Source organism: Xenopus tropicalis, chromosome 8 (genome assembly GCF_000004195.4).
Source record: "Xenopus tropicalis strain Nigerian chromosome 8, UCB_Xtro_10.0, whole genome shotgun sequence".
Classification (NCBI taxonomy): domain Eukaryota; kingdom Metazoa; phylum Chordata; class Amphibia; order Anura; family Pipidae; genus Xenopus; species Xenopus tropicalis.
The window spans coordinates 97,505,072-97,525,385 of record NC_030684.2 but is presented as its reverse complement, the minus strand read 5'-3'; the positions used below and the strand labels follow the sequence as shown (position 1 = coordinate 97,525,385).

The following is a 20,314-nucleotide window of genomic DNA, read 5'->3' as shown; positions in this document are numbered from 1 at the left end:
AAGATTTTTGTACTGGGAAGGGAGAAAATGTTTATGGCCCGTACGGGGATCGAACCCGCGACCTTGGCGTTATTAGCACCACGCTCTAACCAACTGAGCTAACCGGCCATTTTCAAATATTATGGTTTTGCGTTAATTTAAAATAATTTTTATTTAAAAAAAATAATAATATATATAAATACATATATACAGTACATATATATACTAATCTCCCCGAAATGCCATCCCACCAGCTAGAATGTAAATCGGTGGTGGGATGGCATACACGGCGATTTGCCAAATTCGTCAAAGTTGCCTTGAGCGGAAACTTCGCCGATGTCGCCGATTGCTTATCTGGAAATCCGTTATCCAGAAAGCTCTGAATTACGGAAAGCCCATCTCCCATAGACTCCATTTTAATCAAATAATTCAGAATTTTAAAATTGCTTTCCCTTTTTCTCTGTAATAATGAAACAGTACATTGTACTTGATCCCAACTAAGATATAATTAATTCTTATTGGAGGCAAAACAACCCTATTGGGTTTAATAAATGTTTTATTGATTTATTAGCAGAGTTAAGGTATTGAGATCCAAATTATGGAAAGACCCCTTATCTGGAATACCCTTGGTCCCGAGCATTCTGGATAATGAGTCCTATACCTGTAATTTGAGGACCATCAAAGACTGGACTAACCAAAGTTAATGGTGTGTTAAAGGAAAATATGGTTCTGATGCAATATTGTTAAAGCACATATTGAATAAACATAAACAAATAAAAGCTGGAAAGTGGAGCAAAATCATGGCAAAGGTCCATACTGTGCACTGTTGTTGCAGAAGAACTAGTACACATAGAGGAGTAAAACATGTACGTTCATCAGCCAGTTCACTAGCAATAGTAGCAGGGCAAAAAATGATTAAGTTATGTAAGTTTGTGTATCCAGCAGGACTCCACTTTCAGAAGGGCTAGGACCCTATCACCACCCCTCTCTGTAATAATAAAACAGTACCTTCTACTTGATCCCAACTAAAATATAATTAATCCTTATTGGAGGCAAAATAATCCTATTGGGTTTATTCAATATTTAAATGATTTTTAACAGACTTAAGTTATGGAGATCCAAATTACAGAAAGATCCCTTATTTGGAAAACCCCAGGTCCTGAGCATTCTGGATAATAGGTCCCATACCTGTATGTAAGTTAGCCAATAAATGGTATCATTTTACTGCAAAAAAATGCTAAACAATGAAATAAGATATTACATACAGTTTTCAAACATCCAACATGAAGCCCGGCTAGCTCAGTCGGTAGAGCATGAGACTCTTAATCTCAGGGTCGTGGGTTCGAGCCCCACGTTGGGCGTCAATCGTTTTTCTTTTTTTATCCCGCTTAGTTTACTTAATGCCAAGGGTGACAGCATACTCTCGTGTCATATTTGCGTAACTGCTGTGCTCTACCTGTAAATTATAACGGAACCAAACGATATTTGTAACCACCGCTACACTGTCTTCCCCTCATACATTCCTATTCTGAATCTGTCCAGGATCGCAGCTACGTATTGTCCCCACCGTTAGAGAATTCCCTCATTGTATTGCTCTCTGAGCCAGTGAATTGTCTCCTCTCTGCAGCCCAGCCTACTCACGGGGAACTACCACAAACCCCCAGCTGCAGCACCGGCTCCATAGCAAGGCAAGCATGACGTAGCCAATGCAGAAGTGGGTGCGTGCGCAGCCTTACGGAGAGCGCAGGGAGTAGGCGGGGCAGGCAGAGTAGGCGGAGCGGGGCAGGCCGGGGGAGGCCAGGGCAGGCGGAGTGAGGCAAGTTAGCGCGCCTGGGGTTGCCAAGGTGACACATATACAACGCGGCGCCTTAATAGTGTCGGCACGCTGCTCTATAGGATTGCGCCCGTTCAACTGGAACAGCTAGAGGATGGCAGCGCACAGATAAGTCAGTCATTATTTGCGTGACTACGCGAGAAGTCTCCTCATGATACCATGAATAGTAAGTGCTGTTTGAGTTAAAGAATTCACTGTGCCTGCCATACACCCACACACCCACACACCCACACACCCCTCCCAACACAGGGACACTTTTGGGACAGTTAAGGTTTCCTGCTTTGGCCTTCCTGTCTGTCTTATGTTCCTCCCCTTCTGATGTACTGGCACACACACACAGAGCTGCACTGTCCCACTATGTACCCCTATGTACCCTGCCAGTGGCATCTCATCATCTGAACTGAAGGTGGTACTAGGCCATATTACCATATAGGCACTCTAGGGCTGGGGTCTATATGGTTAAGCGGTGGGAAAATTCCTGTTGCTTCTGCCAGATACTTGCTGCTAAATCCAGCGGTGGAATTGGCAGGTGGGGTTAGGGTAGTACAGCAGCCCCTGTGTGTGTGGCTGAGCTCCAGTGCTTAGGGCGGTACAGCCCTGGGTGGAACTATGTGTCCTGATTTATTGGGCTGCCCCTCTCGCCCAGCGACTATTTTACTAGCCCATCCGTTAATACACTGGCCTATGAAAAATGTAAAAAGTATATCATTTCTGGTAAATGTAGGTAAATGAGACAGGGTCTTGTTATCCCTAGTGTGCCGAGCTACAGATTGTCCCTGACTCCCCATGTTTCGCTTACTTGGTCACCCACCCGGTCCCTATCATTTGTACCCTGGCATTGAAACACACCCAGTGGCATAACTAATTGTTACTGGGCCCCACAGCAGATTCAATTTAGGGCTATAACACATTGGTAAATTGACTTATTCTACCAAGATAAATTGAAATTGCCCATTAATTAGGGCTTTACTGGGCCTTCAACACTTCTGGTCTCCCCTGCAACCATAGGGTCTGCTTACCCTGTAGTTATATCCCTAAACACACCCAAAGAATATGAGAAAACAGAGTGTAAGGAGCTGGATGCATAGCTGGGGGCATGGCCAACATGAATTTAAATTTTAAAACGTACTGAGTCAGCATCTCTGTAGTTAAGCACCCAATTAAACCCAGCACTGTATATTGTTACTATGTCATAATAAACATAATCCAATCTTACAAACAGATTCTCTTTATCAGCAGTTCATGCCCCCAATCCAACACCATTCCCAACCCTATACATCTCCTACCCTCTCCTTTTATGGTTCCACAATTAATTTTTCTATAGAAAAGGAAGCATGTCAAGTTCCGAGAAAAAAAAATACTTAACAGTACATATTCAAATAAGTTATCAATCAAATATCCTTATAAGACTGCCATACAAACTGATACATTTTGTAATCTTGAACCTTTAGCCACCATTTTTTTGATATTCTGTGTGTTCTGACAGGAAATAAGCAAAAACAAATACAGTTCAAACTGTAGGGGTGAGGGCACACAGGTCTCTTTGTCGCTTTGTGGGCAGTCATGTTCCCTGGGGGATATATACATTGTAGATATCATATATTTGGATAATATAAAACTTGAGGAAATTAAAATAGGTAAATATTGAGGTTAATGATATATATATTCCTACTATAGGCGTTTGTAGCATTGTGATGGCAAGTCAACCAACAAACCATAACTAGCAGCAAGTCACGGACAAATTGTGGGCCACCTTTTCTGCATGGCTCTGCTAGTTACATCATGACCTGTTCCTAACCCCCTCTGGTACAACTCCCTTGTCGCAGGTGACTAATCTTCCCGAAATGCCGGTGGTATGGCATACGCGGTGCGGCAATTTGCCGAAGTTGCGGAAATTTTCTCTCAAGGCAAATCGGGGAGATTAGTCGCCCCTGACAAGGGAGATTTGTCACACGGCGACTAATCTCCCTGTCTGTCACAGCCCTAAAGTGTTGTAATAAAGACCACCTTACTCCCATATTCCTATTCCCTGTTTGCTTTTAGTTTGTTTAGTTTGAGAATTGTTTTACAATATCATCGACATTGGTGTTGCTGTTTTAAATACAGATAAAATGGGCAAAATCTAAACATTTACATGAATGTGCTTTTTTCCAGGATATAAAACAATTAGCAAAATAGGTGAAGGCACTTTTTCGGAGGTTTTAAAGACACAAAGTTTACAAGATGGAAACTTTTATGCATGCAAAAAGATGAAGCAGCAGTTTAAAAGGTATATCTGTTTGTTCTTGTATTGAGTCTATTAATGAAGCCAATGAAATAAATAACCTATCACTAATATACAGGATAGTGTAAAAGCATAGGATTTACTGCTAATAAGTGAATTTCCCCCTGCAGTTACCCCTGCATTTTTTGTTGGACAGTAATATTCACTTAGCCTTGGGAAGAAGAACACAGTGCCCAGTAACACCTTTGTGGGAACTACTCTATTGCTGGTTCATGCCTCAAATATATGGTTTGGAAGCCAAGTGTAATTTCTCAAACCAGGGGTAAAGACCCCCAAAGAACTAAACTTTCTTTTTCTATTCTTTAATATAGTGCTGAACAAGTTAACAATCTGCGAGAAGTGCAAGCTCTGAGGCGACTCAGTCCGCATCCAAACATCTTAACATTATGCGAAGTTATCTTGTAAGTTATTTTTTTAATGTGTAGAAAAAGTACACAAATGCAAAACTGATGTACTGTTGCTACTGGCCATTAACACCAGGAAATGAAAACACCAGAAAACATTTACATGTAACATTCCCTCAGTCTGCAGTTTCAAGAATTCAACACTCTTTCTTGAAAGTATTATATTTTATATGTAAATATATTTTTTACATATACAGGTATGGGACCTGTTATTCAGAATGCTTAGGAATTGGACTTTTCCGTAATTTAGAGCTCCATACTCTAATAAAAAAATCATTTAAACATTAAATAAACCCAATAGGATTGTTTTGCCTCCAATAAGAATTAATTATATCTTGGGATCAAGTACAAGGTACTGTTATATTATTACAGAAAAAAAGATTTTTATTATTATTTGCTTATAATGGAATCTATGGGAGATGGTCTTTCTTAAATTCTGAACTTTCTGGATAATGGGTTCCCAGATAAATGATCCCATACCTGTACAAAGTCGAAATAAATTGTCCCGTTAATAATTTCCTTTAATAAGAAAATTTAAGGTCTGTTGATTCTGGGCATTAAAGATGAACTCCACCTAAATGTAAAAAAAATTTCCATTGCACGTGAAATTATGTAGCAGTGTCTGTGATTCTTTTGCTCAGTGTGCCACATTGGATGCTTATCCAGAGAATATTATATTCTCTTTCTCAGTTTAGATTTTTGTTATTGTGTTACCTTTACCACTAGATGGCAGTTTGATACAGGTTTTGACATTTACCTAAAAAGTGTTCAGTGGCATTCAGTTATTCATTCTGTCAGAGGAAGGTGCCTTAGCTGCAGTAAAAACACTAACATGATGTAAAGACTGGTATTGGATAGATTTTAGTTAGTTTAAATGCAACTAGGGCATTTTTTTTAATAGATGAAACACTTCATTTACAACATTGTTTGGTTGTACTTCAGTGATAAAGTTGTGCAGGCAGGGCTGCCATCAGAAATCACGGGGCTCCCCCTCCTCCCACGCCCTTCCCCCCAATGGCCTCTCCCCCAGTGACCCCTCTCATCAGTACAATGGAAACACAGACATTGGTAGCCAGGGCCCCCCTGATGGCGGCCCTGTGTGCAGGTATTGACTCTATTCCTTAAAGATACTTGTACCCAAACATGTTCCATGCATGTCTGCATAGTTGCTTGAGCTCCATTACACCCACCTTTTCTGTCTGATGACTTGTATGCAAGCGTGCACAATGAAGGTAGGGTACCCAAGAATTATCGCCACCATAAGCATGGCAGTAAGTTAGGATTTCCACAGTGGGTTGCGGCAATAGCTGTTTTGACAGATTGCATGCAATTGCTGTGATTGCTACTGGTCATGTGACTGCAGTGACACTAGAATTCTGTCACAGCAAAAAAGACAATTGTCATCCAAATAATGGACTTTGAGCATTGCGCTAAGTTAATACACATTTAAATGTCTAGATTATTGCCAAAATGTTTCTGTTAAATTACAGTATCATGCCAGAAAGCACACACGTATGAAATAAATGCTTTTGGTCTATACTTACCTTACGACGGAGATGTCCTGGCCATAGCTGATGTGTACAGTCCACAATTCAATTTCCATTTCAAGCCTTTCTAAACTTATTGCACACATTCATTTGTGTGTAGGCTGATTGCATCATCTCTGCTTAGCAAGTGGTGTTTTTATAACAGTGCTGTCTGTAGTCCAATTATAAGGCTTATGTCATATGTTATTACTTTGGTAAATGCACTGAATGAATTTAAGTTGGTTTATATTTTTACAGTGACAGAAAATCTGGTGGTCTTTCCCTCATTTGTGAACTTATGGATATGAATATCTACGAATTGATCAGAGGTAACTAAGCTTGTTAAGACATCACAAATCATATTTTGTCACCTACAAATCCACTGGTTCTACTATTCAGTGGTTTTTAAAGGAGAAGGAAAGGTATAATCACCGGGGGTGCCAAAATGTTAAGCACCCCACCCAGTGATTGTAATCGCTTACCTTATACCCTGAGCTAGTGCTTCTGTTAGGAGAAAACCACTTCAGCCTGGGGTAGCTGCAAGACAGCGGCCCTTTTCAGTCTGTCTTAGTTTTTCTGAATCCTGATGCCTTAAACGAGAAGGAAAGGTGCAATTACTGGGGGGGTGACATTTGGGCACCCCCCAGTGATTGTAATCGCTTACCTTATACCCCAGGCTGGTGATCCTGAAAACTGCATCAGCCCGGGGTAGCTGCACTGGGCATTCCCTTAGGATAAAAATGCTGACGTCCTTAAAGTTAAAGTTTGGCTTTAGAGGAAGGAAGAGGATCGCTGTCTAGCAACTACCCCGGGCTGGTGCAGTTTTCTTCCAACAGGATCACCAGCCTGGGGTATAAGGTAAGCGATAACAATCACTGGGGGGTGCCCAAATGTCACCCCCAGTAATTGCACCTTTCTTTTCGTTTAAAGCATCTTACTATATGAAAAAGAAAATTAAAACACAGATCTACCTCATGATGCAGACTTTGTAGGTGGGTGTTCTCCCCATTGTTGCATAACAGCCAGCCATGTTGAGGTCTCAAACAGACCTCAAACTCACCAAATTGGCATGTTGTGCTGGTTGCAGAAAAGAAGCAGGCTCAGCAAAGATAGAACCAACAATAGTGCTATGAACAATGATTAAACCAAGCTGTCAGCCTTCTTTTTTTCAAATTTTTAAACAATGACCTTCCTTAGAGGCAGATTTATCAAAATTCATATTTGTCTTTTTTCAACATTGACTAAACTCACATTTGAATGTTTTCTTATTTATTAAAAAATCTGATTCAAACATACAGGGAAAGCACAAAAACAAGTAAAAAAAAAAGTGAATACTTTGAATCATGAACTTTAATTACTTTAATAGCTCTAATAGCTTCCCCAGAAAATATGATAAAATCAAATACCTTGCAGTGAAACAACCATTAAAAAAAATGTGAGGACAGCTCTCTGACTTCCACATGACCTATATGACCTTGCCAGCTTTTAGGTGGTATATTTTTACATGTTTTAGTGGTTTTGAAACATAATAAATTGTAAAAATGTACTTTTTTTAAAGTGAAGAAAAAGGTGATTATTAGCGCAGAAAGTACAGAAACAAATATAAGATAAATCTTTCCCTTCTACCATCATAATGGAAAGGTGAAGAAAGTGGATTTGACATGTATTAAGTATATCACAGATTCAGCCACCAGATGGCAAGTTGGGAAAATGCCAGCCTCGATTGAAATGGCAACATACAGCTTAGACAGAACTTAAAACTTGTTACAAACTTGGGGCACAGTCTTGAAATTGGCCAAAGACAGATGTGGAAATACTTTGTGACAGTGGGTGTAATACGCATGACAGTGACAGTGGGTGTAATACGCAGTGATATATACAAAAAGAAGCAGTGTGGAACTACAACTCTGTGTCCAACCCTGCTCAAATCAGTCTGTATTTATTGCCACACCACCTATCTCTCATTCTATGGGTAACTTATATTGCTATGGGAGAGTGATTACACTTAAACTTAATTTTTTATTAGAAAATTTGTTAGAAAAATAACATTGAGAGAAATGAAATACAATCTATCCACTCACCAACGTGCAGGCAAGTACCAAGGGGTGACTAAAATTCAATGTCTGGGATGGAAATAATGCTCTTATATGTATCCTACCTATGTCTGGTTATATGCCAGCAGATTATTGACCTAAACGGATAGAAATTGACCCTGCCTAGATCTAGTTTTATGCTTCTTTTTTCATATTTTCCATATAATCTTGTCTCAGCTGCATATGATATCAGATGAGAGACTGAGACACTGAGATGAGATGAACTAAGACCGCTGGCATGTAGATACGTAAACAGGCCTAAGATAATGCCCGTGGTACTCTACAAATTATATAGCCAAAAACAGCTCTTATGTTCAACATTCAGGAGAAACCGCTTTTACCAGTTAACCTTTTTTAGGGGACCAGAAAAAAGGTGTAAAATTAGATGCATTATTATTTGGTGTGGCTGCAAAAAAAAAATGTAAAATGAGCGAAAACTAAAAATTAAAATTTAAAGTTTCGCTTGATGTATTTTGAAACAGGAAGAAGACACCCATTGCCTCAAAATAAACTAAGGCAATACATGTACCAGCTGTGCAAGTCCCTGGAACACATACATAGGTAGGCCAACATCTATACTCATCATTATCTTAGATTACTCTTATAATAGATAGTTATTCAAGTCTTTTGTAGTTAAAAGGTTATATCCTAGTTGTTTCATAATAATTGTATAGGACTGAAGATGTGCCTGACTTGAAAAAAGGAATGTAACTTTATTTTACAAAATAGTACTGTATATGGTGGCAGGCTAAAATTTATTTTATTTACTTCTTAATACAGTGTTTCTTAACGCTTATTAACTGCCAAGTTCCTACGGTATTGTGCAGGGGAAACCATTATTTGTGTCTCTCTGCAGAAGTTATTTGGGGTTTGCATCTGCTCCAGATATTCCAAGATTTCCATTTCTGACTGTTTTAGCCAGTGATGTCAGTGCATGCCCCTGTGTTTTCAGGCCTTCTTCTTTTTAGTGTAATCTAATACTACAGAAAGGTAATGATGGCTGCAGACAGAAGTGTCCTGGGTAGGGCTGAAACTGAAAGCTGAATAACTAAGCCTTCCATAGAAGCACCGGAAAAGAAAGCAAGAGAAAACTATTCAACAAACTACTCCAGATTAACTAAAGTTGCATTCTGAAATGACAATCTTAATCCAAAGAGTATAATAATCCCATATTCACAAAAAATGTAAGGCTTTTGTGAATTTGATGTTCTTTTAACAATATTTCTTAATCCAATTTCAGTTTACTCCGCAATTTTGGCCATAGTATTCCTTTTCAATAATAGCACACTGGTTGTTTTTTTACTGTCTACTGTTAAAAACAGTCTCTGTGGCCCATAAAGAAATATATGGTTTGGGTTGTGCAAGAAGACTATTCTAAAGGTGTTCATTACATCAGGTTAAATGGACTTCCATTATAATTATCGTGTTAACTTCTTGGACATATACCAATACTTATATAAGACACAAATTTTCATTTGTGAAAAAATATGAATTTTTGTAAATACACGGATTGTTGTATTTTGTATGTTCATTGCTATGCATTATGCAGACAGTATTTTTATGGTAGTGTTTTTTATTATTTTAATTTACAAACAGAAATGGAATCTTTCATCGAGATGTGAAACCAGAAAATATTTTAATAAAGGTAATTAATAAATATCATAATTAACTGATAAATATTGTTAAAATACACAAGTGCCATGAGAAACCTTAGAAATATTTCATTTTAAGGTTGCTGAGGGAGGGCAATAATAGAGATTAGCTATGTAACTTGTGTCACATGGATAATGGAAACATGAATTTTATGGAATAATGTACGGTTATTGTAAAATCTGAGAATGTTAGAAGTCACCTTGGCGTTCCATAAACTTAATAGAACTCAGCGTATATCATTGTGCCTTTGTATAGGCATGGAACTCCTATCCATATATTTTACAGTAGGGGGTACATTATTCTCATATCTCCACCCCCCCATCTGTAATTTAACAGCATAATAGTAGTAGTAGTAGTAGTAATTACTGCCATCTGGAAACTAAGAGCATACACTTATAAACCTAGAAGATTTCTGCAGAAGTTAGGCCTTGTGACATTACATAGTGACACTTTCTCTAGGAAAACATTGTAGTTCCCAGTTGTAGATTATAATGGTAGTTGTGCCAACAGCCCCAAGCCCAGAGCTCCTGCTACCTATACTGTTGTGAATTTCAGTACCCAGGTCTGGATAATTGGAAAACCAACTGCACTATGGATAATACGTTTCCCACCCCATCTAATAATGCCTTTTTAATATTATCTGAAATGTCTGGGGGTTTTGTGTTCTGTGTTTTGGATCACCATACAATAAATCTTTAAGCATAAATGAAACCTAATTTAATTGTTTTGTTACCAGTATGGATTTATGTAGCTTGGTTACCATCAGGTACAAGATACAAGGAATAATTTTAAAAAAAATTGTTTGCTTAAAAGGACTCTATGGGAGATGTTTTCTATGCAATTTGAATCTTTCTGTATAGCTTGTTTCTGGATAATATAATCAGATACACTCACATTACATCAAGAGCATGTTTTACAAGAAAGATCAGACAAAAATGTAAAGTGCATAGTTCAGACTTCACTTTTAACATTAAACTGTGCATTTGATTTACTGAGTTATCTTGCTATGAACCTGTTGCTTCTGGCGTCAATTGTGCAGTCATCACCTCAGCAGTGGATAGTGTACACATGCACCGTAGAGTTGTGTATATGTGACAGATATATACTGTGTATATATAAATGTATATATATATATATATATATATATATATATATAGACAGACAGAGTACCGCACACAAAGGGACTTTGTAGAGAAAACAAAATTATTTATTGAAAAAAATCCGACGTTTCGAGCACCAAAAATATATATATATATATATATATATATATATATATACAAAAACAAAAGAGGAGCACACCCTATAAATAAAGTAAATGCCCTTGGTGCTGGTCAAACAATTTGGTAGACAGACAGAGTACCGCACACAAAGGGACTTTGTAGAGAAAACAAAATTATTTATTGAAAAAAATCCAACGTTTCGAGCACCAAACTGTGCTCTTCCTCAGGGACAAACCAACTTTTTTTTGGTTTGTCCCTGAGGAAGAGCACAGTTTGGTGCTCGAAACGTCGGATTTTTTTCAATAAATAATTTTGTTTTCTCTACAAAGTCCCTTTGTGTGCGGTACTCTGTCTGTCTACCAAATTGTTTGACCAGCACCAAGGGCATTTACTTTATTTATAGGGTGTGCTCCTCTTTTGTTTTTGTGTATATATATATATATATATATATATATATATTTTTTTTTTTTTTTTTTTTTTTTTTTTTTTTTACAGCAAGATGTCCTCAAACTTGGTGATTTTGGGTCATGTCGCAGTGTGTTTTCCAAACAGCCTTACACAGAATACATTTCCACCCGTTGGTATCGTGCACCAGAGTGCCTCCTTACAGATGGGTATTATACTTACAAAATGGATATTTGGAGTGCTGGCTGTGTATTCTTTGAAATTGCTAGGTAAGATTATATACACAGATTTTCTGCATGTGATTAACATATCTCACAGTTATTTGGGGGAAGGTTTCAGCTCAAGTAATCATGCAGGAAACCTCATGTGAGTAAAGGAACTCATGTAGGGTTTCAGGGGAAAAAAACACCTAAAAGCTGCCAAAATTTTTCTTATTTAAGAAAGCATGTTTGGGGGAAAAATACCTCAGCTAACAAGGTTTATTTTCCTAAAACCCTGTGTGAGTTCCTTAACTCATGTGGAGTTTCCTTAAGGGTAAGGCTCCTTAAGGCCCCACAGAGTGTTGGCTCCACTGCTTTGAACCTGGCGAAAGCAGGCTTTTCAGGGCGACCTGCGCTCCGCTATGTGTGCCTGCAAGCAAGCAGATGCTATGCAGATCAATGGAGCAGCATATAGGAGTGGGTCCGCATCTCTCTGATTGCTTAAGCCAAAAGACTTGAGCAATATCTGCCCCTAAATGTACTTCTCCCCAGTATGGCCTATGATGGCTTATAAAACAAGAAAGAGGTATTCTATGTATCAGCATCAAAGTGAGAAAGCACACAAATTAGGAAACTGAAAAAACTCACTAATATCATATTTGTTTATGAAGCATGGCACATAGGCAGTTAGTCTTTTCTGTGCTGTCTGATCAGCAATGGCCTTTTTTTACAGACTGTGCCAGAGCTCTCTGTTATAATCCCTGCAGCATCAGCATTCCCATCTGGCTATGTCAACAGAAAGAGCTGTATCCGAAGTCAATTGTAAAAGCCAAAAATGGCTGCGTGTTTTTCAGCAAATAAACCAATAAATGGCAGGTATTATTGTCTCCTTAGTTTGCATCCCCTGTTTCCCGGATCCAATGAATTAGACCAGATCGCAAAAATTCACGATGTTATCGGCACTCCAGATCAAGCATTGTTGCAGAAATTTAAACAGTAAGTTCTTTTCAGATTTAAGTTGCATAAATAAAAACCTAACAGCATATCATTTACTTTAGAATATTTTCATATTACCTTTATTATGAAACTGTACAGCATTGTACAGAACAGTGTTTTTCCATTTACTATCCTTTGTGTATTGAAAGAATTGTAAAAAGCAAATAATCCATTACATATAATGGCATATTTGTTTTAATGAGCACAAATTCTCATCCACGTGCTAAAAAGAAAATAACTGGATTTTGATAAATGAGTGGTTTAGCTTCCCAAGCGATACAGAAATGCAATACTGCTTACAATTGTGCCTCCCATGACTTACCAGTATCAGGCTGAATAATGCCAATCTAGTTTTTGTAAATGAATGATTGTTATCATCACCATCTCCAATACAGGCCATTTTAAAGGAGAAGGAAAGTTTTTATCACTGTGGGGTGTTTAAAACGGATTACAATAGCTTATGATTGCTATATTTATTCTGCAGAAAGCTTTACCATACCTGAGTACAGCATCAGACTGGCCTAACAGGATACCAGGAAAACTCCCGGTGGGCCCAGGTGTCAGTGGGCCCTGTTGCTTCTATCTATTTTGCCTATTTCATGGTCATTCCCTATTTCTGTATGGGAACATGGAAGCTTGGTAGATGGAAGAATAGAGTATAGTATGTAGAGAAAAGAGACTAGGATAATAAAGGGTTTGAACTAGGAGAGGAGGAATTAAAGTTCTGAGAGTGTGCCCATTGTTCTGGTGGGCCCCTGCCATCTCAGTCTGACACTGCCTGAGTAAACAGCCCTAGAAGCTCCCTCTGTTTGCTTAAGATAGCAGCTGCCATTTTAGCTTGGTCTCATTAGCTTCCGTGCAGACTCATGCCCCAAACCTGAAGAAGCCCTAAAGGAGAGGAAGTCTGATACAGAAGAACATGTTTACACAAAAGAAGACAAAACACCCTGTGTTTCTTCTGATAGAGGACTCAGTGCAGCTTTTCTGTGAGTGCTTATGGCTGTATTTACATAGACCTTTCTGATAAAGCTTAGTTTTTACCTTTCCTTCTCCTTTAATAATAATATATCCATAATATCTATCCTGCCTGGGGTTTTACAAATAGGTGAAGTTGGGAAAATCAGCAAAATCTTGAACTGATTTGACAAATCTTTTGTAAATAAGTGGTGCATAAGCCCATGATCTGGCAATACACTTTGCTGCCAGTGGGCGACTAATCTCTCCATTGGGCCCAAGCCCTATAGAATACCTTGTTTATTTAATGTCATCCATTGAAAAAACACTGTTATTTTAGTAATGGTAATAATCATGGGGACCTGTTTTTGGGTCTCAGCTCGTAGGTTGACAATCCTGACTTCAGATATCAAAGCAACAAACATCCTAGTATTCCTACACCAAAGTATGGGCCAGTAAAAAAAATAAAAATTATTGGTAAGACAGATGCTGCTTTTTACACAGTGATATCCATCTACTATAGGTCACGGTCAATGAGTTTTGACTTCCCTTCCAAAAAAGGCACAGGAATAATACGGCTATTACCCAACATGCCTCCTGATTGCTTATCCTTGATGTGTGCGATGTTAGAATATGATCCTGATGAAAGGCCTAATGCAAGTCAAACTCTTCAGCATCCTTATTTCACAGAGCACAGGTAAGCTTAAAGAGATGCTAACTACTGCTGTAATTCAAATCAAATACTATCTTCCTTAAGAGTGAAAATTTAATTCTTTCTACTCCTTATTTCCTACTTGTCTGGTTTTCCTATATTGGACCAACCAATCAGCAGGCTGTCTGTACCTATGCTGCAATACCCAAGACACTTTGCTCTTTATTTTAATGGACAATTCCTCTGAAACAGAGAAGTGTGTATGGAAAGCTGAGGAGATTAATTGATACTATTATTTTATTCACAAATGCCATAAACCAACAATAACACTTTTACTACCAGTTTCGAAAAGCTTTTATTTAATTTTAGGCAGTGTTTATCTCTGAAAACTATGTATTGTTTTTTTATGTGGCTATATATGTATATATATATATATATATATAGCAAAAAAGTTTCACGACCTGCACACACAATTTTTAAAAGGGTGTTAATTACATTTGGCCGTGCACCCCGCAAAAAATAAAGTTTATGGCATTTGAGTGCAGACATTGCAAAGACTGAATTATATATTATATGTATATATATATAATATATATATATATATAATTTGATCCTATAACAAAAATCTGATGCAAGTCCCATACCCCCATAGCACCTGACTAAAAATAATTATAGTTATATGGAAAGCCATGACTCGTATTGAAACCTAAAATATGTCCCAACCACCAACATTTTCTTTGACATATTAATTAATTTATGTTGAATGTGAGCTTAAGATGGAAATCAATTTGTAATTTTTTAAAACTATTTCACACTGCAGAATACTAGAAAGACCAGCACAGCACCGTAAGATAAGAATAACAGAAAAATCAAACACTTCAGGATCAATGAACTACTTTGTGCAGATTGCCGGACAGGGACGTAGGCAGGTAAGATCAAATTCACTGCATTCATTCATACAGAGGTTCTCAAAAGTTGTGAACCCTTTAAAATTTTCTATATTTTCTAAATGAATGTAATCTTAAACATCTGAGTCCTAAAAGTAGATGATGAAAACCTAGTTCAACAAATGAAACAAAAATTATTATATTTGGTCATGTATTTATTGAAAACAAATGATCCAATAACATATCTGTGTCTGGCAAAAGTAAGTGAATCCTTAGGATTATCATAACACAAGTCTGGTGTTTTCTGTCAATGGGATGACAATCAGGTGTGAGAGATCAGGGATCCAGCAAAGGCTGATCGCACATACAACACATTTGTGGATGTGTATCAAGGCTCCAACAAAGGAGGCGTCTGAGGACCTCAGAAAAAGAGTTGTTGATGCCCATCAAGCTGAAAATGTTACTTGACTATCTCTAAAGAGTCTGGACTCCACCAATCAACAGTCATATTGTGTACAAATGGAGCAAATTCAAGACTGTTGTTACCCTACCCAGAAGTGGTCGAACTGCTGCTGCAAGGTGTCCAATAATCCAAGACGTTACAAAGGAATCCAGGGTAACTTCTAAACAACTGAAATCTTGACTTACATTGGTGAATGAAGTCCACCATCAGGAGAACACTGAACAGTAATAGTGTGTATGGAAGGGTAACAAGGAGAATGCCACTGCTGTCCCCTAAAAATATTGCTAATCATCTACAGTTTGCTAAAGATCATGTGGACAAACCAGATGGATACTGGAAGAATTTAATTTGTGGATGAATGAAGCCAAAATTTTTGAATTAAATGAGGAGCATTACAGTTAGAGAATGAAAAACACTGCATTCCAACATAAGAACCTTATCCCATCTGTGAATCAGGCTGGTGGGAGGGTTCTGGTGGAAAATGGAAAATATCAAGACATCTGTCCGTGAACTGAATCTCAAGAGACAGTGGGTCATGCAGCAAGTTGTTGTACCAAAGAATTCCATTCATTTCTTTAACCAAAGTCAAAGTCCCGACCTTAATCCAATTGAAATGTTGTGGAAAGACACAGCGAGCGGTTCATGTGAGGAAACCCACCAACATCCAAGAGCTGAAACTGTTTTGTATGGAGGAATGGGCTCAATGTCGATGTGCAGGACTGAGCAACAGTAAATGTTTAGTTGCAGTTATTGCTGCACAAGGGGTCACACCAAATACTGACAGCAACATTCCCTTACTTTTACCGCACACAGATATGTTATTGGGTCTTTTTTTTTTTCCAATAAATGCATGGCCAAACCATTTTTGTTTCATTTGTTTAACTAGGTTTTCTTCATTTACTTTTAGGACTTGTTTGAAAATCTGATGATGTTTTAGGTCACATTCATATAAAGATATTTTCACTAAAAGGCTACACAGAGCTGTGAATGAGAGCAGATCTGCTTTTATTCCTGCCTACAAAACCCAGGCTGAGAGAATGTTGTCTTTGTAGAAAGATGTTTTTGAGTGATGTCTTTTGTAAAAGTGTCAATTGTACTTTGTCAAATTTACTGAAGTGCTTAGTAATATTTTAGGATACAACTAGTCCAATTCTGTCCGGGTATATCGCATTTCAGAGCCATTTCTCATTATACAATTTATTTTACAACCAAGCAGGGGTATTTCTTCATTAATATCAGAATATACAATAGGAAGCAGTCTGATTCTGTCATCAGTACGTGCCACCATTTTTTTTTTTCATTTTGCATTTTAACTAGTTACAATACAGAGGGGAAACAGCCCATTTGAAGTGCCACTTATTTTAGGCAGAACCTAGAAAGTTTTGCCTCTGCTGTTAGTAAATAAGCAATATTTTATTCTTTACTGGCATATAACTGCCTGCTAGAGCTCATTGATTTAAACAGGTTAGTGCTTCAAGAAAAAAATGGTAAACTTGCTCATTCCAGGCACAATATTTCTATTTACTGAATATTCATTCAAGGCTTTTCATATAGTTATAGAACGCAAAAGAAAAATGTTATTTTTATGGTGTTTAAAGTGTCGTTGTAGGCAACAAAATTCCATTTGCATCATTCTGAGTACCATTTGTCTGACAGCTGTTCTACACTATACTAATGCTTCTCACTTGTCAGAAGAGTAGACCCTGGGTTTTATGTGCTCAAAAGCCAGAACAATGTAAAGTAAAATGCAAATATGTCACAGAATGTGACACATGACAAAAGATTAAAGGAGACATATTGGATAAATGGGAAAAACCCTAATATTGAAGGCAATTATGAATAATATACGGTGCTGGTTTCCCTTTGGGCTAAACATTAATCCTATCTGTAACAATGGCCCCTTTGTTGGAGCTCCCTATAGATCCTCTCTCTTCTCTGACCATGTTTGAAATGAAGAGTGGGCGTGTCCTAACGGTCCCTGCCAGAAGCACAGTAGGAGGGGGAGAGCCAATCACAGCCTTGCACTCACACAAGCAAAGACAGGCTTCAGTTCCCTATCAGGTCAGCCTAGCTGCTGATTAGTTCCTATCCTACAGTGCAGTGTACAGAGGGCCGCCGGCTCCCCTGCACATCCAGAGAATTCAGCCAGCAGGAAGTGGAACAGATGGGCGGGGCTAGCGGGGTTTGGGGGGAATTTCTCAATGAAACACAACTTTTTTTAAGCACATTCCTTCTATATCTAGAGGAGTATAATTCACTGGTACATTCATAATTTTTTATAGGATATGTCTCCTTTAAAGAGTTTTAAGGAAACATTTTATTTAGTAGGTGAACCCTAAATGACTTGAGTAAGTTCTAAGAGAGAGGCAAAAGGTACCTGGTCCATGATGATACCTATGGTACTTCTACATGTTATAAATCAGTTTAGAGGGGTTTCCCAAGCATCTGAAGTGCTGACTCCATTTGTTCTATAGATTGTGAGCTAGCCTCAGAACTAACTATAGTGACAAAAATATGGATGCCACCATTATGCTTCGCATTTGCACAACCACTTATCCCTGTTGGGAGTGTTTCCCTGTAGAAAACAATGGTGTAGCATATTGTGTGTACTAGCACTCTGTATTTGCATTTATTCATAACAGTGTTGCTTACCAATTGTCCTGGCAGACATTCCTCTTAAGAAGTAGTTAAATAGGTCAATATATTTAGCACTTTACATAACAGAGAATCCACTCAGCTTTCATGCATTGGTGTTAAGCACGGGGGGAGGCAGGAGCAGAGCCAGAAGTGTCCCCATACTGACCAACTGGTATAAGTGACACACCTGGTATCAGTTTGTTTACATCTGATATGTTAAAGTCAGAATAAACCAGAATACAATCATTGCTGCTTATTAGGAAAGAGGCAGAGAAACTGACACAAACAAAATGTGCAGATATTCCAAGAGATGATATTATCATGTGAAACATCAGTGACTGTGCTGTTCTGCAGCCTTTCTGCCTAGCCATGTTGGTAGGTGTAGTAACTGCAGATGACTGTATTTATATATTGCATCAGGCTGCAGTTTGGTTTTCTTCTTTCTGCTAGTGGACTTTTCAGAATCCTGAACAAAATCAGAACCGCCATTTTTATATGCAAATTGGGACAAGGAAGGAGGATGTGGTTGCAATTTCCTTAATCGTGTGACCAAGTGTCACACGACTTTAAGGGTTCAGAATTGGATTTGGCCAAATCTGAATCCTGCCAAAAAAAAATCTTGAAGCAAATCCAGGTTTGGTGCATACCTGAAAATTATAAGTTAATGCAGACAAGCGGGCTGGTCAGCTGAATATATGACCAGTTACACCATAGACTTAAAATACTTAGTTTGTAATTTGTGTATGTCTAAAAGGCACCTATAAACTACTTTTTAGCAGCAGATCTGCAGTTTTCCCCCTATAGTTCAGTCTGTGGTTATGTAATAAAAGCTCTGTTCCTACACAGCTTACCTGATATTTGCTCTGTATCCATGTGCCCCCATAGTTACTTAGCAGCGTAACTTATCCATATTTAAGCCTCACCAGCAATGATAGTTAGTCCCAGTGAATGGTAACAGTATATTTATATACATATAAAATCTTGGAGCAAGAAAGGGCTCTTGACCATGTTTTTGAGCTTGGGGGTGGGGGGGTTCTGTTGTGACACTGCACATTTGATTCTCTGACCTTTATTTTAAAGCAGGCATTGAGGACAATAGCACAACCTCCCATCCATTACCATGTACCTGCATTTCCAGTGGAGCTGCCAAAACTTAATGTACCTGGAATAACAAAGCCTGTGCCAAAGTTTCGGTCAGTATTCCCTACGCCTGGAAATAATGGGAAATTCCCAGTACTGCCAAGTGTGAAGTACATTGAGACCAAGGTAAATGCAACAACACTCAACCCTTTCTTCATAAATGGCAGCTACGTGACCGGTGCAGATAGCAGCAAGAGATTCCCTTTTTAATCACTTCGGAAGTAGGGCTGTAACATCCTCTATTGTTCTTATGGCACCACTGCATGTGAAGCTATACCTATGATGTGCTCGAGAAAGGCAGGACTATAATGATAACATCATTCAAGTGACAGTTTGAAAAGTTTTGGTTTTTTCCCTCAAATGCACTTTAAAATATATATAGTTTGATATCCTGACAAGTGATTTTGTTTTTCCATCTTTTCCAACTATGATAATTTGTAACTTTTCTATTAAAATCTAAACATGGAAGTATTACATTCTGACACTGATTTCACTGCAAGAATCCATATTTGTGGCAAAACAATTCTATTGGGTTTACTTGTTATGTTTAAATAACTTTTAGTAGATTTAAGGTATGTTGACCCAAACTACAAAAAGATCATTGATACTGTACCTATACCTGTACTTATTCTTTTACACTTTTACACTGGGCACATTTCCCGAGCAGTAACCCCACAGCAAACAATCAGTAATAAGTTACTGCCAAGGTGCAAATCATATATATGGCCTCGCCTGTTACCTTTTTGGCTGAAAACTCAGTCATGCCTTTTGTTTTATGCAAAACCCTTTAATCACCAGCAACCACTGCCACCCCCATTTAAAATAAAAACCTGCAATTATGCCTTATTAAAAAAAAAAGAGGGGGGGGGGCTAAAAAGAACTAATTAAAAAAATGATTGTTTGCACCAACATATGAAATCGTGAGCCTGCAATTTAAAAATCTAATTAAGCCATAGTTATCTATGGCAACACTTGTTCTGGTATATT

General features: G+C 38.1%; 1 protein-coding gene and 2 non-coding genes across 5 annotated transcripts; 2 read left to right on the top strand and 1 right to left on the bottom strand.

The window, feature by feature from the left end:
- Window positions 1–34: 34 nt before the first annotated feature.
- On the bottom strand, window positions 35–108 carry trnai-aau. Its single transcript has one exon. It is a non-coding gene; the product is annotated as a tRNA-Ile (tRNA).
- Window positions 109–1,267: 1,159 nt separating this feature from the next.
- trnak-cuu lies at window positions 1,268–1,340 on the top strand. Its single transcript has one exon. It is a non-coding gene; the product is annotated as a tRNA-Lys (tRNA).
- Window positions 1,341–1,785: 445 nt separating this feature from the next.
- On the top strand, window positions 1,786–19,801 carry mok (MOK protein kinase). Of its 3 annotated transcripts, none has more exons than XM_012968639.3 (11): window positions 1,786–1,979; window positions 3,968–4,082; window positions 4,409–4,498; window positions 6,286–6,356; window positions 8,603–8,681; window positions 9,717–9,765; window positions 11,489–11,667; window positions 12,493–12,594; window positions 14,072–14,245; window positions 15,021–15,129; window positions 19,271–19,732. In XM_012968639.3, the coding sequence occupies exons 1-11, from the start codon at window positions 1,973–1,975 to the stop codon at window positions 19,535–19,537; spliced, it is 1,242 nt and encodes a 413-aa protein (XP_012824093.2). In that variant the 5' UTR covers window positions 1,786–1,972; the 3' UTR covers window positions 19,538–19,732.
- Window positions 19,802–20,314: the final 513 nt, after the last annotated feature.